General features: G+C 34.5%; 1 protein-coding gene across 1 annotated transcript in view; it reads left to right on the top strand.

The window, feature by feature from the left end:
* The window catches only part of LOC149409851 (facilitated trehalose transporter Tret1-2 homolog), a 59,422-nt gene that overhangs the window by 15,799 nt on the left and 16,937 nt on the right, over positions 1 to 26,686 (top strand). The window contains exon 2 of the mRNA XM_089649042.1: positions 23,301 to 23,568. Coding sequence (XP_089505168.1) covers positions 23,329 to 23,568 — 240 coding nt within the window. The 5' untranslated portion in view covers positions 23,301 to 23,328. The remainder of the gene's footprint in view (positions 1 to 23,300; positions 23,569 to 26,686) is intronic.

The raw sequence follows: 26,686 nt of genomic DNA, 5'->3' as shown, positions 1-26,686 counted from the left end.
AGAAGTATACGTAGCATAACGTGATCCTAATTCCATAATATGTGAAAAAAAAATCAATACCTGTTTAGTTTGACCGTTTTACCATTGACAAATTTCAGCTTCTTTGGACAGTTAGATTGAGTTACAACTAACCTAACATAACAAAACAACAAGACTTAATTTTTGACCACTTAGACAAGTATAAAAAAAACATAAAAACTCCGACGGTTAACACAAGCTTTGGACAAAATACACCACAAATATTTTATTGAATTTTATTAAACTGTCAAATGGGGGCGAATAGTAAAACAGATAGCGTCTTTATTAATAAATAATTAAAGACGCTATCTGTTTCTATCTATTTGTGCGCTTAGATCTTCTAAACTACGCAACGGATTTTGACAGGGTTTTCACTATCACTTAGAGAATTTCTTACGAAAGGTTTATATGTATAATTCATGCATATTATATTTATAGAAAGTTGAGAAAAGTCGATGTTTTGTAATCAAGTCGTAAAAAAAATTTTTTCGGACGCTTACACTGCTAACGCTGGCTAAATCTTATGAGATACATCAAAATAATGTACTATGGAATTGTATACCTTAAAAAGGTCTACAGAATAGGTGGTATAACTCAGCTAGTAAATAATATTATTGTATCAATAAAAAATATTAATGATAAAGAATCGTAAAGGAGATAATGTTACCTACTTTGTAGAGAGATTAACATTTCGGCTAGATTGTTGAAATCATCTTTCACAAGTGACCAGCAAACTTCACAGAAGCTAGAGCCAAATTGACCTCTCAGATGGGTCTGTTCAACTGCATAGGGCCCGCAGATACGTTAATAGTACACACTACTGACTACTGTACAGATCGCAAATGCATCCTTCTATTGTGTTTGGTGTACTGGAACCCCTAGATACAAACTAAACAATATGTTTCTCAAAAAACCCACTGTTCATAATCTCCTATGACGACTTAGGCAAACCTCACTGATTGATTGAATTATCCATTCGAGCCGGAAGATACGACAAAAGCATATACCCTAACATTGGATCTCTTGATCTGTCGCCAAAAATAAAATAGGTCAGTGTTTTGTTTGGGAAGCTAAAAACTAATCCAATTCTAACGACTCTGGTTCAAAGCCAGTCTGATCCAAGGTCGATTTCGTTTAAAAAAATAATATAAGTGATTCAACATTACACTTCCTGATTGTTTGGCGAATCGTGAATTAATATGATTTATGATCGACATTTCAAGTAGCTATTGTTGCCATGTGTATACGATTGCTATCTTGAGTGTTCTAAATATTTTGTGATAAGGATAATTTACATACACAGATACAGACACATTGTAGAATGTTTTAATTTTTCTAATTCTATAATGAGGGAATAAATAACTTAACAAACAACATTTTCAAGGATACTAACGTAAGAAAGTATCTTGATTGTCTTTCGAATCTTTAGGTCTAAAAATGACAACTTTACTCTTGAAATGAACAAATTCAGGATGTGACAAGGTCTAAGGACGGATGTTTTCACAGAATTTTAACAATTCTACAAATTTCAAAGTTGTTGTTTTCTAGCTCTGTGAAGGTTCCATTCATGATCTATTATTATATTATTATTGACCAGTTGCTTCACCAAACTAAACTAGTAACAGAACTTGGATAGAGTCTTCACAGAACTTCACTACAGATTATTTACTTGAATGCTTTTCCTGGCTTTTCGGTTCTTCACTATTACCAGGATTAATTAGTGTCAGAGTTCTCGCTATGCTATTCTAACCAAGTCTGTTTATTAACGAATTCTGCTTTCTGTTCTCCATTAATCGATTTTCCTGCCGTTACCCTTCTCTCCTTATCAGCCTCTTCGCCTATCGCAAGAACACTTGATACCATTTAACTGTTGCAGGTAAAATAGTACCAAAATGCACAAAATAAATGACAAAAATTATTCATGAAAATTTACTCATGTGTTCTTCTTGGCAGTAGAAATAAAGATCCCAAAATAATGCGATGGGATAACCTCTGGATCAACCATTGTTATTTTCTTTACTTTTTCATTTCTATACTAAAAAAACCTTTAAGTCACCAAATATTGATTCTATTGACATGGAGGTGCTCTCTTTCGATTCAGCATGTATTAACACATAGTAAACGATACCTAACATCGCAAGGCCGGCCCTGGCATCAAAACGGCGCCTTGCGCTAATATAATTTTTACGCCCCTTGTGAAAACATAAATTGCTTACAACAATCCTGCGAAGTACGAGGGAGGAAGTACTACAAAACAATCCGGACCGGCCCTGAGCCAAATGACACCTGGTGCTACTGAAAACCTCAAGTTATCAGAGGATATATTAGACTGATAATAATTAACTGGTTCAATTGCGGCTGCACAGAACCGGCCCTGCTCAATTGATCTAGTTTGTAAACATGTCTTCTTATTTGTAGTCTGTAATCAATATTTGACATAACTATTGGACTAGCCTTTCTTGCCGGGACCGCCCCGTGATAGTGGGGTAAACTGCCCTCGATACGCGGCTTGTATATTTTTATGTTTCAATCATACTTCCACTTATAAAATTTGTGCTCCTTATTTATTATTTAATTTTAGATGCCAAACCACCAGGCGAACACATTTCATATGTGTTCTTATTTTGTGTTACTATTAATGTAAGTATGCATACATTATTTCGTACTAACAATCATGCATGCAGGGACATTGGAGGGTCTAGATTCGTTTTAAAATAAATGTAGCTTCTTTTTACAAAAAAAAAAATTAGAGTCCTGACGTGTGCGGCTAAGGAGGTTAAACAATCAGTTTCCTCACACAGCCGTCGGGAAAGGGTGGGTCCCCTCCAATGGACTAGCTGTGGTTAACAGTTAGAATTGGAAAGGATTCTGACTTACTCTTGGTCTTTTCAACTAAGGGATACTGGTTGGTCATCACTACAGAAGCTTCCGTAATAGACTGGAATTAAACGCACCGAAGGGATATGTTCACTGTACCGGTTTTCTTATCACACTTGTCGAGTATAATAAATTCTTGCAATGTCACTGACGTGGATATGTAGATACTCCACATTGTCAGACAGGGACAGGTAATCTTGTGGAGGAATACAGGGACATATGTTAAAAGGAGATGTATATAGTTGCGTCAACAATGTCTATAGTTTGTAATGTCATTGTTGCAATCCGATTATTCATTTAATTTGATTTCATCATTCCTTTGCTAGTTTAATGCCTTACTGCCATCAGGGTTGGCTTCAGAACTCCTCTTTGGACTACTGCTAGCCTTGCTAGCGACTAATGCATTCAGTCCTTCAATAATAATGTTTTTAAAAATGATACAAATGCATAATTACCGCCGTAAACAGACCATGTCATTATATAGATTTGCTATTTAAAGCGATTGTCGGAAACTGAACGCGGTGAACACGGTAATTAATATTCGTTAGAATACAATGTTAATTGGTTGACGTTCTGATGTGGCATTAATTGCAATTCACTCGTATGTATATATTCATATTCATGGCGAGTTTGAAGGATCTTGTTAGTGCTCGTGCTAGTATTTTATGCTCAGCACAAAGTCGAACATGCTTAGCATAAAGTCGAACATGCTTAGCATAAAGTCGAACATGCTTAGCATAAAGTCGAACATGCTCAGCATAAAGTCGAACATGCTCAGCATAAAGTCGAACATGCTCAGCATGATGTCGAACATGGTTACTGGAAGGTTTCGGTTTCGCGGTTTACTTAAAAACATTTAAAAATATATATAATACAGCTATTTTTATTAATAGATATATTTAAAAGTAAATAATTTTATGTTTTGGTTTGACTGAGGATTGAACCCACCTCCCCAGGGACTGGCTCTTAATTACTGTAAACTTTTAAATTGTCTTATGAAACTTTTTTTGGTTTGACAGTGAATTGAACCGTCCTACCCAGGGACTGTAGTCGTCAACTCTAACATGTTTTTGACGTTAAAAATAGAACAGAAAAAACATGTTTACGAAATATCGAGTTCTCTCAGTTTTTCGAGGATTGGAGTTAAAAATTAAGTAAAAATGTGATTAGCGTTTTTGATAACATTTTTCACTTTGATATTTAAATTTTATTATTTGGAAATAGTAATGTTTATTTTAAATGCATACAAAAGAAAGGTCATTTTATCTAGTTTCTAAAACAGTATTTTTTTTTATGAAAAATTAAAAATTAATATGTATATAGCGCTTTTTAAATACGCAGAAAACATTATAAACTGAACAAAAGTGATAATAGTGCTGAATAGATTTAGGTGCAAGCGATCTCTAACATACAACACAACATAAGACAACATACAACACAACATAAAATACAACACAAGACTGCCAACTGCCCGAAGCCTGTGAAATATTTCTGGATCTATGATAAGATAGATATATCACGATCAACAATAGCATGATATAGATTTCATGATATGGTTGATTGATGGATGAGTGTGCAACCAGAGCAAAAGTCATTTTAAAAACTAAGAATCGATTATCATCTTCTGAAATATATGCGGAAGCATCAATTTTGATATCACCAATCAACAAGAAACATAATCTCATTACTGATATTATGTTTATTGTTATTATTTTAGGTATAGAGACCAATTACTGAACCCCTCGTGTGTAGACAAAAAAATTACGTCATCAAATTAATATTCCACCTCAGATGCTCTGAGGAACTAGCGTTATTGATCCCTTCGGCACCGGTGCGTAGTCGGGATACACGCCAAACGCGCGCCCAACATTTGTACACGGTTGACATTTGTCACATGAGAACGGGTCGCTTCTACGATTCGTTCTTAAGTTCAACAGCTCTGTGTTTCCTCCCTCCTACAACATGGGACTCTTCAAGACCCATGTTCACTCCTTCCTCTCCACAAAAAGACCCTCCACACAGCATCCCCAAAGATGACATAGGCCCTGAGGGAAATTATTTTCTTCAGGGCCTCCTGTGTGGAGTTAATATAAAAAAAAAGCTTGACATTCAATTTCAAATAGTTTCGTTGTTTTTGAAGGTACGCTAAAATGAAAAACTGAGAGTTTTAATAAGTTTAGTTCTTTCATCAAGTGATTGTAGTTCAATTGGTAGACCGAGTTATATACAAATGGAAATATTATGCATTAAAAAATAAAATATGTGTTTTGGGCAGCGTTGTGAGGCGGGTTAAGGAAGGAAGGGATTCATTAATACGGGTCTTGAAGAGGCGAAGGAAGAACATATATGAAGAAAACAGATGTTGGTAGCTCGTTCCACATAATAGCCGACTTACACAAAAACGGGTCAAATAAACGACCCATTCTCATGAAGCCAACATCAACTGTGAACGGGTGTTCCGCTCGTGTTCGTTGATTTTCACTCACGTGAACCGAGATCAATGCTGCTAGCTCATTAGAGCAGGTTTCATTGAAATACCCATATAACAGACTCAGGATGCCAAAATTGTACTCCAATCTGGGATTATATTATGTTCCAGAAGCCCAGATTTAAAACATCGAGGAATGCTCTACACGGACTTAAAAAAAAATAATGAAAAAAGGAGAGCTGGGTGTTATACCATACAGATCTGACAGATGATATGCCGTGATCTGTTAGCCAGGCGAAATTTGAAAATGATCAATTTAGGGAGCTGCCGTGATCACGCGGCTGTCAGCTGTCAAGATGACAGATCCCATACATAGAAATGATATTCCGCGGCAGCTCCCCAATTGATATGACCCCCTGCCGTAGGGATAGGAAGATTATAGTCTAATGGCACACCTCAACATATAATCTGTATAGTCCACGCCCAAGTAAGCGCTGATGCGTATAGCGTAATGTGTTACTAGCCTAACGAAGACGTGTCGTTTGGTGACAGTTGTAGCAGAAAGGTGAGCATCAAGGTATATAGCACGGTCGATTGATAAAGGTTTTATCGATACTATCGGTAACTTGTCATTATTTGAATGCAGATCGCCAGCTAACATACAACAGTTAACTACGACTAACTGTTCTTAATTTATTTTATGTGATCTGTTGTTTTAAGTGCTCGGGAACGATGACAAGTAACCGATATTATCAATTCAACCTTTATCGATTGACCGTACTAGATAACCTGGACCCCCTATATATTACCGTGATTATACAATCTGTTTGAACCATACATGTTTGCAAAGACGATATTGTCAAATCACAGATTATATCGTGAAAATATTTATTATCCAAAAAACCAATTGCTTGTAGCACAAGAGCAGTAATGATGACATTCTAAAAAAGGACAAAGTAGTACTATTGACTAACAAAAATATCACAAAATTAATATATTTATCGTCGTCACTTTTCTTCTCTGAGTAATCAACTTATCGCCGTTGAAGGTTCAATAGATGCTCTTGGAATAGTCTGTATTAGATTTCACATATAATTGATGAAACGATTGCTAGAAATGTTGCCAAAACAATCTTCAATGAGAGTTTACGAGAAGCTGGGAAGTTTTATATACTTTTTATGTTCTTTTTCCAATTTTCACATAACGTAAAATTTTAATTTAAAAATAATGACGCACGTTTATGACTAATGTCGTTATAATGTTATTATCTGTTATTATGTTATTAATCTGTCAAGGTTAAACGTGACGCTCTTAATATTCTACGTGTTAATTTAGTTTAGTAAAAAACGCTTTTCGCAATGTATTGCTTTACAATATTAAGAAAAAATATTTGTTTGCGCCCGTACATACGCATATATGAATAATAATAAAGAGTTTTGTGCGTAAAAAAACTCAATTCTTTCGAGAAAGGCATACAAATTCAATATTGTATCGATAATTCCATCTAAATCGATTTATTTCATGGGTATAAGTCAAACTTCAATCTTTTTTTCTTCTACCATCATGTATATCACCTCCTGAAGTTTTTACGCTTTACCCCCGGACGGCCTGAATTATTCGACGTTTGTGTAATACGATAACTTTTCACGCATTATATTTATTTATAGAGCGGAGACGAACGAAGAAAGAGGGGAATGTATGGATTGGAAGAGCATAGTTGAAGAAGTCAAGGACACAACAAGTAAAACAAATACTCACTACATTACAATAATATTATTTCCACCTTAAAAATGCATCCAGTTGTCAGGTATGCTAGAATTCATCAGCTAGTTGCATAGTAAATACTTATCACCAGAGATGTGCAAAATGGGTACCCAAAACCATTTGAAATGCAAAATGGAAATGGGTCAAAACTTTTCCATTTGAAAATGCAAAATGGTTTTTAGAAAACCATTTCAAATGCAAAATGCAAAATACCTTTTTTCAAAATGCATTGAAAATGCAAAATGGTTTCTCAGGTCAAACAATTAAAATAATTATAGAATTTTTAAACCATTTTTTCATTTAATAATGGACCTCAATGTAGAACAAACATATTACATGATGGTAAATCCAAAAACACCACGACTACAGATTATGAAACTACAAAAAATTTGCGCGGGACTAATGTTGCCAACGTAAAAACATAGAAACTGCTATCTAACATTTAATATTACAGCGTCATGGCCCCATGTTCAGTATTTGAATCAGTATTTTTTGTAATGGTATCACTCAATTGACAGGGCTCCTACCAGGGAGCAACTTGACAAATGTAAATTATCTCTCATAGCGAGGTTGAGGACCGACTGATATTTGGGGCTTGTGAAAAAAAGATGAGTGGATAGTAGGAAAAATGTTCCAAAAAGCATTTAAAATGGAAAATGCATTGAGAAAAGCATTTAAAATGCAAAATGGAAAATACCCATTTCGCATTTTGCATTTCCATTTGAAATGGATTTATTTGAAATAAAGCACATCTCTGCTTATCACACAATGTCAACAACAACTCCACGTATTGTTGAGATCTTATAACTATTAAAATCCGTGGCTTTTGGCCAAATTCACAGCGCAAGGTCGAATCATCTCATTTGGTCCATCGCAATCTCAACTTTCTTTATATTAGTAATAGCAAGCAGTTTAGTGATGGTTCATAGAGTAATTTCTTCAAGTAAGCACTTATATCATTTTACTATAATACGTTGTAAACGTGGTCATTAAATATTATAATTTTTACAATTGTGTCCTTGTTTTAAACTTGTAAACGTGAACTTGTTTCCAGGATCATTAAAAATCTTAGTGAGTGAACTCGAGAAATCTTTAGTTTTAGTCATATAGTTGAGAGAGTTTTCGTTCAAATCCAAGATTTAATTTAATATACAGCTTTTTAACTGAAAGTCGTACTCCTCAAAAATATATATTTCCAACACAAAAATGTAACACCACTTTAGCTCAACATCATTACATATATCTGGGAAAAAAATACTTCAACAGCCTACCCGAAAATATCAGAACAATAGAAAACGATAATCACCAACTAATAGCAATTAAAAGAAGTTCAAAGTAAAAATACCAAAATTATGAAACTATCTTGGTAATTAATTATAAATTTTAATATTCATAATTACAAACACAAAATATTCTACGTTTTGATACTCACCACTCTTCTAGACACAAGCGCCAGCTTCTATAGAAGAGGAACATTAAAAAATCAAAAGCAGTGAAAACTAATTGTATGAATTATCTTTGTTAACATATTGATTATAAAAGTATTTTTCACTAGCGCCTATTTGCCGTAATCATTAGGGCACAATTCCAAAATTAGACACTTTCGTACAATAGTAAGATAAATGACGACACTTTCGACCAATGACGATATCATGACAACACTTGATCTTTGCGACTGCGTGTTTAGTCTGTTTACGATATCAGAAATATTTTTCTAATTTGGAAATCACTGCTCTGCTCCACTATACACTATGTTTCAGAAATCTAACTGTCTGAAAACTACAAACACCAAGTGATTTCAATTATTAAAAACTTTGTATTATGTTTACTTGCAAATCCTTACATGTATATTTCACTGTATTCTAGACGGTAGGACCGTAATTTAAATACATACATATATACTATATAGATCTCGCCTGTGAAAGGTAAAAACATGTATTTTTTTAAACAGCGCCATCTGTTTGACTTAAAAGCAGTAATAATAATAATAATAATTAGATTTTTTAAATATTTATGTTGAGCGATCAGTAGGATTTATAGGCCCTGTTAGAAGTTCTACCGAGCCGAACCCCCTGATATGAAAATATCTGGAGTCGGTGAATTATTTTCCCATTTGATCTCTGGTGAGTTGACGTGTTGTTCTTGTATTGTTTTGTATTTATTTTGCTTATATAATGCACTTGCATAATGTTGATTGACTAGATGATCATTTGTGGAAAAGTGTGTGGAAGGGTTTATTTTTCCTATGGGAAAGATTTAACCCGGACATAAAATCAGAAGTTATAAAAAAATAAAATAATAATAATTAAATAATTAATAATAATTAATACAGTTAAATAACTTACAATTCAATTCATCAGCAAGATATCAAAAAACTATCAAAATCCCAAAACTTAATACAAAGCACACACAAAATACCTATCTCTATCTAGGTATAACATATTTTAACATCCTTCCATTATATCTAAAAAATATTGAAGATATTCAGGAATTTAAAATAAAATTAAAAAATTACCTAAAACTACTATAAAAGTCCATATCTTACTCTTATTATTATTTCCTTCAAATCTTGAAACTGTATTTTTGATAAATCTTGCCTATTTCTTACTTATCCCTTTGGTTTTGCAAATATATTATTTACTTACTTACATGATTCCATATAATTGAGCTAGGATTCACTCACCAAACACAAGAGCCTCGTCTCTTTATGGTGAGGAAAAGCTATTATTATTTACCTTGATAACACTGTATAATATGTATAATTGTATATTTATTGTAAAAAACATACAAATATTAAAAAAAAAAAAAAAATTGGATGTCTTAGCGCCGTTTTTGTGCAAAATCACCTCAAGGGCGCTGTACAAATTTATAATACATTTCTACAGTGATCTATGTTATTACTTACTATTTATGGAGATAATATACAGTACAATACTTACCTGGTAGGTCACTTGAGATTAACACTTAACATTATCTAATTGTTTATTAGCGAAATTTAGATACTGGATTTAGGGCATAATCGGAAAATTGAATATAACTGGACTTTCTCTTAGGAATGGTATATTTAATTTAAGGGTATGACAGCTTAAAAAGATAAGATTTTAGTTTAGACCTGAATTCTGTTGGACTTGTTATGGATCTTAGTTCCGGAGGGAGTTTATTCCAAGCCTTCGTCCCAGAAAGCGTGATCACAAAACTTAGTATTTGGCTTGCGCTTAGGTTCAATCAGTCTGCCTACAGCTGATGATGTTGCTGATCTAAGAGTTGACTGCCTCAGACCAGTGTTTTCCGGGACGCATAGTTCAGAGATGTAGGGTGGGGCCATTTCATTGATGGATTTAAACACCATCCAGCACAATTTGTACTGGATTCTTTCAGGGCACTTGAGCCAGTGAAGGTTACGAAGGTGTTCTGAAATGTGTGAATATTTAGAAACCCCGGTTATGAGCCGTGCTGCTGCATTAAACACTGACTGAAGTTTGTCAATTTGATATTTTGGAAGCCGCTGAGCCACAAGCCGCGGGGCACAGCTAGTCTATATAAATAAAAATGGAAATGTTCGTTTTTTAAAAATCTTATACCTGTATTTTTCTGTATTCTGAAAACCAGGGCCATCTGTTGGACGTAAAAGCAACACGCACTATTTCTCTATCTGCGCAGCAACGCGTGACAGGGTACAGCTAGTTCGTTAGTAACTTACATAGAATATAACAAACTCGTATACGTCATGTTTAATGTTCAGTTCGTGAGAAATATTCAATGATGCAGTAATTTCTTTAATATGAACTAACATTAATTGATATTTTTCAATGCTGTCTTATTGATTGGTTATGTCATGAAGGCAGCGTGTTTATCGCCAACTGAAGGTTGTTGAAGCCATTGTTTGCGTTTATTGCCATAAATTATTGTGTATTTTCCAGGAAGTTATTTATATTTGTTTATCGTGAATATTAGGATGAGTCGTATAAATTTCGTTTCTATTTAGTATTTTAGATGAATTTTGCATGAAAACCTTACGATTTAATTTTTATTTTATTATTTCTTGCTAAAGCAATCCCGATGAGTTATAAAACTCATTTTATGACAAGAAGAACTTAAAATACATAGATGAGAGTTAATAGGTACAATTTTACATCGGTATTTTGCTATCAAAATTATAAGTTTCACATACAAAACAGTACACAAATAGAAAAAGGAAGGTTAAGTAGAATAAAAAAGAAGACACAAAAAAAGAAACAGACAGGGATACACACATAAGCACAGAGCCAAGGTAGGAATTTAGAAGAAATAAAAATTTAATAGCTCTTTAGTTCATATTATGTCTCTGCTTTACTTGCAGATTTGTATGTTGGAAACTCTTTGATAAGTAAAAGGTTCTTTTACTATAATTTTGTTTATTTACGTAACTATTAAGTCTGGATTTTGCTACACTGTTCATTACCCGAGGGTTGGTAATTCTCTGTTTCTAGAAGCTTGCTGTCTGTCAATAATATCCCACAGGCAATTGCTACACTCTTGCGACATCTGTCGGGCTCTGGAGTAAGCTTTATGACTAGTGCCATCTATCGCTTGAAAACCCAACTTATTACCATACATCACAGTTCATTATGCTGAATATACAATGTTGGTCTTCCAAAACTTTTTTTTGATTTGTCTGAGGATTGAAACATCCTCCCGAGGGCTGGAATCAACCATGCTTACAACTGAGCCAAATCGCAAATTGGGTAGGACTGACATTTCTTTTGTATATTAACTCCTGTAATGCTATCCAATTTATGAGAATTTCGTATGTGTGATTGCCACCAATTAGAATGAGAGAATGCATTGTCATCGATAACGAGTATATTTGCCGAGTTTCAGCTGGGATAATTTCCACTTCCAAGATTCCACTTCATTCATTCATTCAGGTAACAAAAGTGAAGTTCAGAAAGATGTATTAAAACATTGGGGAGTGGAAAAGAGATGGCAAGTGAAGGATGGGAAGAATCTGGCTATTCAGTTATGCTCACTAAAAACCAGAGATGTGCTTTATTTCAAATAAATCCATTTCAAATGGAAATGCAAAATGCAAAATGGGTATTTTCCATTTTGCATTTTAAATGCTTTTCTAAAAACCATTTTGCATTTTGCATTTTAAATGCTTTTCTCAATGCATTTTCCATTTTAAATGCTTTTTTGCAACATTCTTCCTACTATCTCCACTCATCTTTTTTTCATAAGCCCCAAATATCAGTCGGTCCTCAACCTCGCTATGAGAGATAATTTACATTTGGCAAGTTGCTCCCTGGTAGGAGCCCTGGCAATTGAGTGATACCATTACAAAAAATACTGATTTAAATACTGAACATGGGGCCATGACGCTGTAATATTAAATGTTAGATAGCAGTTTCTATGTTTTTACGTTGGCAACATTAGTCCCGCGCAAATTTTTTGTGGTTTCATAATCTGTAGTCGTGGTGAGAGTGGTATATTTATGGTCGTGGTGTTTTTGGATTTACCATCATGTAATATGTTTGTTCTACATTGATGTCTATTATTAAATGACAAAATTGTTTAAAAATTCTATAATTATTTTAATTGTTTGACCTGAGAAACCATTTTGCATTTTCAATGCATTTTGAAAATAGGTATTTTGCATTTTGCATTTGAAATGCTTTTCTAAAAACCATTTTGCATTTTGCATTTTCAAATGGAAAAGTTTTGACCCATTTCCATTTTGCATTTCAAATGGTTTTGGGTACCCATTTTGCACATCTCTGCTAAAAACATAGCTTGAGCCATTTCAATGGTTTCATTTTGAATGGTGCGCATTAATCAGAGATTTTTGGAAGATTTCTCTACCATTCTAGAACGAGACACACTTGTAGGTAGTAATGATAATAATATTTGGCTAATTTATATAGCGCCGTTTTCGTGAAAAATCACCTCAAGGGAGCTGAAGCTGGGAATGGTCATTATTAGGTAGTGTACCTATCTATTCAGATCTGGTCATTAAACTTTAATGCTTAATGCTCCGTAGTAAGTGTTCAAAGAGAAGACGAAGATTACTGAAGATGGTTTGAAAGGCTATTTACAAATATTAAAAGAAACGATTGTAATTTAGGCATAAGCGACTGTTTAATAAAATACGACCTATAAATCGTAACATTTAAAAAAAACATTCAGTTTTACTTATTTTTCATACAACTCGGCTAATAAATGATCTATCTTTAAAAAAACATATAGAGATAAAAAAACATATAGAGATTTAAAAAAAACATATTGAGATTTTAAAAAAACATATTGAAGTTAAAAAAATCATATAGTGATTTAAAAAAACCTATAGAGATAAAAAAAACTTATAGAGATAAAAAAACATATAGAGATAAAAAAAACATATAGAGATTTAAAAAAAAACATAAAGAGATTTTAAAAAACATATGGAAGTTAAAAAATCATATAGAGATTTAAAAAAAACTATAGAGATAAAAAACATATAGAGATAAAAAAAAACATATAGAGAAAAAAAACAATCTTTCAAGAGCTGTAAAATAAATTATTTCGGTTGAAGTAACGAACACGAGCTTCAAAAAACGTTTCGATTCTAAATTATGTTTTTATCAGTGCGATGGTAAGAGTTTCTGCCATTCTAGGATATTGCATAAGTCTGGCAGCATAATTGTAAGTAAAGATTCGTTTCTATTTTTAATTCTTAAAATATTCAAGACGAAGCAATTTATAAAATTACACCACAAAATGCTTCAATTTAATTGCAATGAAACAATTCAACTAGAAATGTTTCGCAATGAAAATAGGTAGATTATTCAGTAACTATCAAGTACTTATAGTAGCAGTCCCAGAGAGAGGTCGTTCGTGAAGTCGTCGATAAAGTTTCTTCTGTCTTTTTCGTTTATATGCAAGATGTGTGAGAAGGAAGATTTTTTGTCGATGATAAATTTGATAAACAACTTTGAAATGGGAAATAAGGTTAATTCAGGCTCAGTGTACCTACCTATCAAAAACATTTTCGGCCGTTGTTCCCAACTTTTTGAACGATCAATCTATGGCTCCGATCAGCCAAGTGATTTGTTCAGTGACGTTCGATTCGCATGTTTCCAAACATCTTGATTATCTTTAGTGGCCCCGCCCACTTTCATTGTCAATAGAATGACATCAAAGTAAAAACTTTCAATGTTAAATTAATATTGACGAATTAATTATTGCATTTATTATTAATGATAAATATATTTTTTTAAAAGGTACTCTAATACGTAAACCGATATTTTTATGTGTTTTTAAACAAACGCGCGTAATATGTTAAAAATAAAGTGCTAGCTTGACTTTAATGCCACCGTGTCGAATATTTTTCACTCTGTCGACACTTTTTATAACTAGTCATTTACTGAGGCAAGCTTAATCCAGTAGTTTGGCTTCCTAAAATTGGTGGATCGCTGAGTCGCCATTTTTCCGTTAGAAAGCGCGTAGTTGTGCATTTGAGCATTGTTGAGCCAAAATTTCGGCTCAACACTTGATCAGTAGGATTGGGAACAACAGCCGTTTGTATCGTAATTTATACTCAGTTTTTAATTCTTGGATTTGTCAATCTCACTGTCTGCTGACATCCCGAACGTTACGTATGACTTATAACTCACCTGGAGATTTAATTTTGATTTTCAATAATAATTTATTTTATTATTGACTAGCTGAAGTCCCCGTCGTTGCCCGGGCTTTACACAAAGTTTTTCGAAATTAAAATGAAGACAGTCAACTTCTTCTTGTTTTCAGAGTCAAGTATAATTGTCAAGTGTTCGTCCATTGTACTTCTACCCGCACAACATGTAGAGTTGCTTTCTCTGAGACGGTCTAATTATCTACTCTATATTTGATTTTTATACAAAACTACAGTTTTATTCCGAGATTGATAAAATTTTTCACACTTGACTATCAAAATAAGAGGAAAGTCACCCATTTTCCTACCCCTTAAAGTAGAATAAAACCTGGGCAACGCCGGGTACTTTGTTGTAAGACCGAAAATCAAAATTGAAACTTTACTAAGGCGAAGCTTAATGCCAAATCACTAATTACATAGATTAATCTTTATAACGAATTGGTGTACATTATGAATACCAAAAATATGCTTTAGATAAATTGAAGGTTTTCCTATCGCTTCGCTTGAGTAGAATACAAATAAAAAATAAATTACTCAATAAAAAATATAAATGTAAACTAATAAAAAAAATATTTTTTCAATAGAAATGTATGAACGCATAAAGGAAACAACTTAAAAAACTACATTATTATAGATAAGATTATCTGTGACAATTTCACTTGATTAACTTTTTTGCTTTCTTATAAAATTATTTACGAAATAGATAAAAACCAGTTTTGTTCTTGAAATCAAACGTTTCTAGACTCCGTTTGTCAAGCGATTTTAATGCCTATTACCTACAATAATGCTTGTAGCTTCCTCTTAAAATAGCTTAAGCCGTGTTTGGTTACCGGATCTGAATAGCCAGATACTACCTCACTTTCCTCTTCCCCATTTCCTTCCCATTTCCACTAACTTCAGCCACACAACATTGGGGATGCAATAGTCTCACTGACTCCAAAGGATTGGTAGCAGTTGGAACTGTTAGCGGTATTCATATAGAGTATAAAAAAGCCCTTTTTTTGAATGAACATGAACAAACATTGTGTGATATAAAAATAATGTCAATGTTTCGTCCACAGATGTGTAACAAAATAAAAAACGTAAAAGGTTATCGTCGATGAATAATCGCTATGAATTTCTTGCAAAACTGCTGCGAGAAAAGAAAGTTACGTTTGGCTGAACAGTACGCAGTTATGCAATGCAACACACCAATGCTTCTACAACTGTGGATTATACTCAGATACAGTTATGTTTTATTTGTATTGTAGTTTATTAACCCTAGACAACTAAACTGTATTCATTGTTTCATTGTAACTACACTTTCGTTGAGTGGACTACGTAATAAAATACTAGAAATAAATCAAAGATATTTAATTAAGATAGGAACTTGTTACATGGTACAAAAGTAAGGTTTATAATGAACAAATTAATATCAAAATATCAGTCTACACAGTGACCACACATGTCAACATTATGTGGACCACAAATAGCCTTTCTACATCTGGTGCAACGGTGTTTGGTCATCCTCCGGGCCTTGGATGGACACAGGTAGCAAATTTTACGCACGTTTGACGTAGATGGAACCGGAGCTTCTATTGTAGAAGATTCGCCAACATTAACAATAAATATAAGAATATCTGAATCCTATAATTTCTATACCCGCTATATCCGATTTTTTGACAAAATGATCTGAGTATGACATCTTGTTCACATTTTTGCGAGCAACAAGAGGAGCCTAAAATTGAGTTTCAAAACCCTTCTTATCGCGACCAAAAACCATGTTAAAACTGCGAGTGAGAAACCAAATCCGCTATATCATACAGAAAGTTACTATCAAAACCCGCTATATCGGATTCAACGAATCACAAGCAGTTATTTTGCCAAAATACAATATGGCCGCCGCTCTGACGCCACGCTCGTGTGTCAAAATGATCTACGCGTGAGTTTCTAAACCCGCCATGTCGGCTCAGTTGACTTTCAAAATCACGAAGTGAGTATCAAAATCCGCTATATCCATTTTATTTATCGAAATTACTTAATTATTGCTAGACATATATAGAAAAATAAATGCTTTTCGAAATTTTATTACTCCAATTCATTATGTATATAAAAAATTGTAATGCATTTACTTATGTACGCTAGAGATGTGACAGTTTTTTGCGGTTTTCTCCAAATCAATGAAAGTTGATATAGCGGGTATAGAAATTACACGACTCATATGAACGTACGTACCTTAAAAATAAAAATTGTTGTTATAACTAAAGTTTCGTCCAGCGGACGACGAGATGGTCATAGGGCACGTACTAGTATGCGTGTGGCCGCAATCGCGTCACGTGCTGCACTGTTTACTCAAATTAGGAAGGTAATGAAAGAGCCAAGGTCGGGGAGCGGGGGGAAGTAGGTGATTTAAAATTTCGCGGTGTAGCGCGTCGTCGCCTCGACGAGCGATTAGTTATCTAGGGTTAATTTACACAACAGACAGAGGGTTAACCAAAGGAATTACAAAAAATATCCAATAACGGTCTACAAAAATGTCTCTATTATCTCTAAACAATATAAAACAAAGTATGATTCGCGTTTGTCTGTTTGTGCGCTTAGTTTTTCTAAACTATGCAACGGATATTAATAAGGTTTTCACTATCATTAAGAATTATTTTTCTTGAAGGTTTATATATATTATACATGCTTATTTTATTTATAGAATGTAGATAAAAGTCAATTTTTTGTAATCAAGTCTTAAAAAAATTATTTTCGGGTACTTTACATTGCTAACACTGGCTAAACCTTATGAAATACATCAAAATAATGTAAAACGGAATTGTATATCTTAAAAAGGTCTAAGTACATAAAAGTCCTTGATGGTATATTTCTATATTCTAAGGATAACAATGCCGGGTACACGTCAGCTAGTAGTAGTAGTAGTATCCATAAAAAAACGTCGCTATTTGCATCTCTCTTTTTGTGCGCTTAGTTCTTCTAAACTATATAGATTTTGATATATATAATACATGCATATTATATTAGTAGAATGTAAATTAAAGTCAAGCTAGTGAACTGGATTCTCCTGCATATTTATTTATATCCCAGGGGGTTAGTTTGTGGATCTAGAGAATTTAAAATTATCCATAAATTTTCCTAGAATATTTTGAATTTCCCCAGATTTTGTGCTTTTTCCCTTTCCCTAAACATACCATCACTGTGATCCGTTGCTCGCATTTTCGGGAAGTTCTGAAGAAGAAGAAGAAGAGATTAATCGATAGAATTGTGTAGTGGGCGTGTCCGTGCGTTGAAAGTAAGCTAAATTTTATCTTACTTCGGATGAAATTGTTTTTATGTATCGCCCTGGTGTAGGACCACTATTCAAAATTGAAACTTGAATCTTCAAATGGCTTTAGCCTAGTTTAGTTACCAGATTTGAAGTGCCGGACACTTCGCCCATATTTCTCTCCCCCATATATTCCCCTCCCCACAACAAATCGTTTAGTGAGTCATAGTCCCACTGGCTCCAGACGGTTGGGAGCAGTTGGGACTCTCGGGCGGAAATCTCATAATTCTGTTGTTATTCTGGACTTCTCGAGGCGCTGAGGCGGAATCCGATCTGCAGGCGCTGACTCAGCACATTATAAACACCAATGATCATATGATATACCTACCTACCTAATGTTTTCATAAACACTCGTTAACACTGTAATGTGTGTATGAAAGAGGATGAGTGCAAGCGAGAGAGAATGCTTACAGATGTTATATGAGGGTCTCGACATATACAAATCTACCTACACGCTCTTCATGTAAATACATTACAAACACAAAAAAATGATAATTAATTTTAATAAGAGTATCACAGTTTTAGAATCTGTCATTTTAATATGCGGAACTGGATGGGGAAAAGGAAGGAATGTTTTACAATGGTTCTCCACCTTCTGTTGCCATCTGATTATTTAATACTTTTATAATCAATATAATTATCAGAGTAGGCTTGCAAAGTAGGCTTGCTCTCATTTCGTGCGTAAAACAAAATTAAAATGATTACATTTTAATGAAAATATATCGATAACTATAATCATTTCATGGCAAATCAACACTTTTGAGAAGAGATATAAAGTCATTAAAAGTGATGAAAAACAGGTCTATAAACTTTACCTTATTTAACCTGGTTCTTTTTCCATAACTTTTCATGACTTTATATAACTTTTCAATAGTATGTTGAATTGCCAATATCCCAAGTTACCCGATTACCATAAATGGCTCCACGGCAACTCAGGACTGTGGCAATTCAACCTAACCTAACGTATTTAACCAAGTTTTTTTTCATCACTTTTCATGACTTTATATCACTTCTTTGTTAAATTGCCACTGTCCTAAGTTGCCCGTTTACGATACATGGTTCTATGGCAACTCCAGATAGTGGCAATTCAATACACTTTTGAAAAGTGATACAAAGTGATGGAAAAAAGCATCTAAGCCTTACCTAACCTATTTAACCTGATTTTTTCATCACTTTTCATGTCTTTATATAATTTTAGTATAAGTATGTTGAATTGCCACTATCCTGTTTTGCCCAGTTACCATAAATACACGATGTCCTGAAACTCGTTGTACAAATGAGCACGGGTATTTACATCACATTTGAAGTCGATTATGTTTTATAACTTTTTTTAATTCGAGCTTTTGTTTTCTAGTACATCATTTTCAGAGTTGGAAAATTTGAAAAAAATCGGTCAATACGTTATTACTATCAGCCGAAATATGAATATCATTCAAGGCGTCGAAGCCTCCGAGGTCGAGAGGTAAGGCTCTTGACTAGTAAACGTTAGGTTGCGGGTTCAAATCCCGGCGTGCGAAAATAAAATTTTACTTGATAAATTTGTGTTACTTCATAAATTACTCATTTAAAATAATATATAGTATATTTGCGGCACGTTCCAGAGTGGAAGATACTCTCAGTATCGACCTGGTGTAAGACCACCATTCAGTATTGAAAAGTTGCTTGAAATAGCTTTTGCCGTGTTTGGTGACCAGATCTGAATAGCCAGGTAATTTTGACACCTTCCTCTTACCCATCTCCTTCCCGTCCCTACTACATTTAGTCTCACTACATACCCCCAATCGGGGATTCCATAGTTTCACTGGCTCCAGAACAGGTTGGAGGCAATAGGAACTCTCATGCGGTTTTGTACGATGTTCTACGTGTTTCCTGCTTGTACTACGTTTTTCCGGACACCATGAATAGATATCAAATTCAAAAAACATTTATTGCACAAAAATACAGAGTACAAAGGGTATAGCTTATAGGTTACATCCTATTTCTTCCAGCTAACCCAACAAATACACATTATATTACATAACCCAACAATTACATGTTAACAAACGTATGTAAATAATAAATAAAAAAACAGAGGTATTTAATTTATGTAAGGTATTCAATATTCATTTAAGGTGTAGTGACATTTGTTTAAAAGAAATGTTTTTAGTGATGATTTAACTTTGAGTATGTCGGTTATTTGTTTGATGCTACGTGGAAGGTTGTTATATACTTTAATGGCCATGTAGTGTGGTCCTTTTTGAAATATAGTTTTGTTTGCTTTTGGGATTAATAAGTTTTCTGTGAACCTTGTAGCGTGTTTATGTGTTGAGTTTTTTTAAGAACTTTTCTGTAGATGATCGAACCAACAGGCATAACTCCATTATATATATGTCCGTCACTGCCAGAAGTTTGAGTTTTTAAAAATTGGTCTACAAGAATCCAGGTGATATCTATACTTACCTATAATATATACATATGTGTATAATACTTACAAGTTGATTGCAAGTTACCGACAGGGCCGGCTTTGTGCCAAACGACGCCTTCACGCTGAAAAATGGGCATATCGTAACACGTGTTCGTGCACTTACGTTTGTATCCATAATATACAGGGTTTTCCAATAAGAGGTGCTATTTTGAAATTCAATCGTAAAAGATCAATGGTTTCGTTGCTTGTGTGGCACGTAGCACCGTCTTATTGAAAGTTAACGTGGTCCAAATCAATACCATCCAATTCCGGCCATAACAAATCATTAATAATCTCTCGATAGCGCAATCCATTCACCGTAACTGTTGCTTCAGCCTCATTTTCGAAAAAGTAAGGTAAAATGACTCCGCCGGACCATAAACCGCACCAAACAGTCACACGTTGAGGATAGAGAGGCTTTTCAACAATAACTTTTGGGTTTTCCGAGCCTCAGATGCGACAATTTTGCTTGTTGACGAAGCCACCGAGGTGGAAATGGGCCTCATCACTCAAGATGATTTGCATTTGATTCACTCAAGTGAATTTTAATAATTTCAATGCGTTGTTGAAGCGTGTATCGTTCCATTTTTATTAATGGCGTAGTTTCTACTTGTCAAATGTCAAAAAATGACAGCTTCAAAAGTAACATCTACTGAAATAGCGGGCTATTCAAAATAACACCTCTTATTGGAAAACCCTGTATAATGACGAAATGCGAAAATTTTTCTGAATACGTGTTTCGAAATCGTGAAAATACATGGACATTTTATCAGGAAACGTTTAAAATCATTCGTTAAGGGCCTGTAATCCCGTTTTTAACCAGATTACGAATAATTTGAAGAGATTCTTATAAAAATAGCAATATTTTTTATCAGTAAGTTTTCTCCGTGTGGTGCTAGTTAAAACCACAAGGGCGCTGTGATAGGTATCATCAGCACCTTGTTTCCTTGGTTCCTTGTCGTTTTGGCTCATTGACCCATTGGCAAGCAGTCCCTGTACAGCGCCGGCCCTGGTTACCGAATAAATATGCATAAATATTTTTTTAAGATGGGTGATTATAATATATTCGTTTCTTGTTGTTCGTTGTTCGCAATCAGTTATATAAAATACGTAATCGCAGCAATAAAACATATCCTGTATTTAATATACTTTATGAAGGTGCTTTTAATTATGAATTATTTTTAATAATTATAATAGAATATATTATTTCCAAAAATTGCGGAAACAAAGTTTTATTAAATAGAAATTGATTTTATTTTAACGCTAAATAAATTAATCTATAATTTTTTTGGAATTAATTTTGATTCCGCTTCTATTCTTCGACAATTCGAGTGGTTAAGATCTTCGAATGGAATCCGGAGGTCGCGGGTTCTAATCCCGGCGTATAAAAAAAAAATATATAATTCGTATTAGGTAATACGAATAAGGTATTTCACAAATAATGTGTGCACAGTATACTGGTATATACTGGCTTTCCTTCAGAATTGAAACGTAATTGGTCACTAGATCTGAATTGCCAGGTGCTTCCCAACCTTTTTCTCCCCAAATATTTGCTCTGTCCTTCCTTTCAAGCCATCTAAATACCATAATTGAGAATGTAATAGTCCCACTGGCTGCGGGCAGTTTTATTTTAGGTTTTATGCACAGCCCGGGCTTTTACATGCATTTTTAAACAGAATATATCTAGTAAGCTATCGAAAATTATACAAAAAAACAATTAAAGCTAATTAATATAAAATAATATTAGTAAAACATGTAACAGTAACATAAAATATTATAGAAACTAGAACAATACTACATATAAAACAAATCACTAAAACTGCATTACCTATGCTACTCTAATTTGTAGGATTCAACCAAGTGCTGGTATAGATTACGCTTCATTCTATAAATGGAGTCAATAAATATATCAATAGCACCCCCATACTTGTTGCCCAGATCATGCATCTTATTGGTCAGTGAGTGTGTCTGATAGTTGGCTGTGTATGTATTGCAGAAGAATATTATATTTTGTCTTGTATTCCTAGTCGGCACATGGAATTTAATAGTGGCAATGATGGTAGGACTGTCAATTAAGTTTTTAATGACTCTGTGTAACTCAACCAGGTCTGACTTAATTCTCCTGTCAGACAGTGTTATTAGATGAAATTGATTCATCCAACTGACATAATTAATGTAATGAATTGGAATTGGAATGTTGAGACTCTTGTCCAATTTTTACAATAAAAATAATGAAAAGATGAAGTTTCTGGAAAATATCTGTTCAGATTCGGTCAATAAAGGGTCACACAATAGCCGTGAAAAATCTTGAATTCTTAACAAATCAGTTACAATTTTGAAATAAAACAATTTAAAAAAAATTCTCAGTAATATATTATCAGGTACTTTATAGCTTGTCTGAATTCTTCAATTAAACAGTTTAAATTTTGAAAATGTCACTAATATTCAAGTATTTTTAATAATATATTTTTTAATTTTATGAGCAATAATTATTAGCCTGAAACACTAATCCACATTGAAAAATCTCCTGATAAAAGATACATGACGCCAACGGGACTTGAACCCGTGTCCTTTCGATTTCCGGTCGACAGCTCGGACCACTGAGCTATGGCGGCTTATCTCTTATCCGCGAAATAATTCAATATATACCGTTGGCGTCATGTATCTTTTTTCAGGAGATTTTTCGACGTGGAAGAGTGTTTCAGGCTAATAATTATTGCTTATAAAATAATTGTTACCCTTTGTGCTATGCATAAAAAATCTTGTCTTAAACATTAGTTTACTAAAAAAAATAATAATATATTTTTTGTTTCAGATAAAATACTTTCCCAAAGGAAAAACAAATGACGGCTTTGGAAAAAGGAGGCGAATGCGCCTCAAAAACCAAAATGGCCGATGTCCCAAACTCAAAAAGCCTAGAAATGGTGTCGGCCCCCAACAGCCTGACCTCCAACCTCAAGAAGAACATGTCCCTGGTCTTCGAGAAAACTGCATCTGATGGCTTCACGAACAAAGAAAAAGAACTCTCTCTGGTGTTGGATAGTACAACTACAAACAAGCGATTTTCTCCACTACTAAGACAGGTAACGAAAACTTTTTCAATTTATTACATTTTATTCTTGACGTAAATGGTTGTTTCTGGGAAATCAAATTGCGCAGAGCGCGGGAGGCGGCGTGACCGTCCCACTTTCGGTGATTTGTCAATAAATGAATCTGACAGTATACAGGCAACTCGCATGTTAATATCACCAACAGGTTCTCGATAATAAAATCTACTTACGAATTACTCCACCTTTTTGCAATGGCACACAAATTGCTGGCTTCGTAAAACCTTAATCACATATTTATTTATTTATATATAGAATTGATACATAATACAGTGTACATAGGAGAATATCTGTATTATACAGGAGATACTTACAGTAAATAGATGTAATCCATTGTAAAGAAGGTGCAAAATACACAGTTGTAAAATTAGTAACATAAAGTAAAAAAGAAATTACAACAACACTACATATAAGACAAATAATTAAAACTAATTTACCAACGCTACTCTAATTTGTAGAATTCGACAAAGTGTTGTTATAGATTAAATGGAGTCAATAAATAAATCAATAGCACCCCCATACTTGTTGCCCAGATCATGAATCCTATTGGTCAGTGAGTGTGTCTGATAGTTGGTCGTGTATGAAGAATGTTATATTTTGTCTTGTATTCCTAAACGGCACATGAAATTTAATAGTGGCAACGATGGAATGACTATCAATTAAGTTGTTAATGACTCTACTGTGTAACACAACCAGGTCTGAAATAATTCTCCTGTCAGACAGTGTTATTAGATGCAATTGCATCCCCATTTATGTGTTGTATTTAGTGAATACATATTCCAAATCGGATAAACAAAAGTTCGGAATTGTTTCTAAAATTGAATACCTATATTGTTACACTATTTACACTTTTACAAATGTGTTAAAATTTGGCCACCTCACAAAATTTCAAGGTTCATTTAAAAACAAACATTCCGATCCTTCAATCTGGTGCTTACCGTAAAATTAGCGGTAAGCACCAGATTTTATTTTTCTTCGTTAGTAACTTCCTGAGTGATCCTCTATAAACTACTGAGTTTTTAGTAATACGTTTATCAGAATCAATTAAAATATACCCCGCGGGAAGATCATGGTGGGAATTTTTTAATATTTTTTATTAATTGTGTTTGATTTGTTTTGGCGTTTTTAATATTTTGTTCGGATACTTTTGTCATATTGGGCAAGTTGTTTTGTGGCCGCAAATGCCGGCTTAAAAACTTGTTTTTGAAAGAATTCTCTCCAGCGGCAAAGGGATGACAGTCTTTTTGATTTTGGGATCTGCTAATCTGCACTAATCGTCTGATCGCTTTGTTTTGGAGGATTTTAAGTCTTATTAAAAAATAATTAAATGTATATTTTTAATATATGATACAAAATTTTACATATTTTAAAACGTTATTGATAATGTTAAATTCAATTCACCCGCCATAATACAGGGTGTTCCCTAGCATGGAGGATGAAATATCACAAAAACCATATGTACCATATGGCGCCCGCGGGACGATTCGTATGTGCCCGCCACTATTCGACAGTGAAATAATTTTTTCATAAACATTAACTAAAAATGTGAAATATTTTTATTTATTTGTTTTAATTTTTTTGAGTGCCTAGGTTTATTAAATACGTTCGTATTTTTGCGATATTGTATGTATGAGTGGTTCCTTTGCTGACAGTACTTGCACTCTTCACGCTAGCCTGGAACGGAGAGTTCTATTTGCACATCACTCCTTGTACACGCAGAAAACCCGAAGTGAACGAACGCCGCGAACTAAGCCTATGAACGCCGAAGGCGCCAAAACACATGGCACATGACTCTGCCAGCTCTGTCTGTCAGTGAAAGCAATAAGCATGGCCCCGACAGCCAAACTGACAGTAGTCACGTGCTCGTACCGTCCCGATCGGTTCGGCGATCATCGGCTCACTTCGGGTTTTCGTCGTGTACAAGGAGTGATGTGCAAATAGCATTCCCCTCCTGGAACCGCGTTGTTGTCATTTTGATTGCGGTTGCTGCCCCGAGTTTGTCTATTAAAAATAGGTGGTGCCCGCCACCCTACCGATATTTTATAATGTGCTCTAGAGTGATTTCGGCAAAGAGGGAGATCAATGACTGTCTGGTGCAATTTGATGGGAGCACTCTCCCCAATAAAAACTCCATTGAAATGCTTGGAGTTACTATATCAGACCAGCTCAAGTATCGGGGATCCATAGAAGCCCGAGTAAATCAGGCCTCCAAAAAGTTGGGCGTCTTGTACAGGGCTAGGAGATTCTTCAACAGTGACCAGCTGCTGACCCTGTACAAGTCTCAAGTCCGCCCAACTATTGAATTTGGGAGCCACCTTTGGGCTGGTGCCCCAAAATACTTGATAAACCTGCTTGAGTCTGTGCAAAGGAGAGCGATCCGTCTGATTGACAATCCGCTGTTAACAGACCGATTGCCTTCTCTAATGCATAGACGCAATGTAGGCATGCTGTGTCTGTTCTACATGTATTTCAATGGAGCCTGCTCCAAGGAGCTAGCAGCATTGATCCCTGATGCACCGGTGCACGTGCGCGAAACTCGACGGACACGAACTGAACACTCGTTCACGGTTGACGTTGGCTTCATGAGAACGGGCCGTTTTTACGACTCGTTTTTGTGTAAGTCGGCTCGTATGTGGAACGAGCTACCGGCATCTGTTTTTCCTCCCTCCTATAATCCGAGTCTCTTCAAGGCCCGCATTAACAAATCCCTTCCTACAGCCCCTACCTTACTCCGCCTCACAACGCCGCCCAACCGGGTGGTGACATAGTTCCCCTGTCTGTGCACTGCACAGGCAGGGACACTCTAGTGAGGTGTCACATAAAAAAAAAATAAAAAAAAGAGTACAAATAGGTTGGGAACCCCTGCTCTAAGTCTTGTATTAGTAAAATAAATAAATAATGTGGACCTGACTGGGTGCTTTACCTATGTTGAAGGCCCCCATAATACAATCTAATAATATTTAATAAAATACAATAAATATATATATATATATATATATATATATATATATATATATATTTATCCCCTCTCGTACTATGTTGATCTCGCGCGACGGTACGCCAGGTATATGTTGATCCGTTTGCATTTGTTGAT

This window comes from Hesperophylax consimilis, chromosome 29 (genome assembly GCF_061612785.1).
Source record: "Hesperophylax consimilis isolate HC1 chromosome 29, BYU_Hcon_1.0, whole genome shotgun sequence".
Taxonomy (NCBI): Eukaryota; Metazoa; Arthropoda; class Insecta; order Trichoptera; family Limnephilidae; genus Hesperophylax; species Hesperophylax consimilis.
This window is presented reverse-complemented; position numbering and strand designations above follow the sequence as displayed.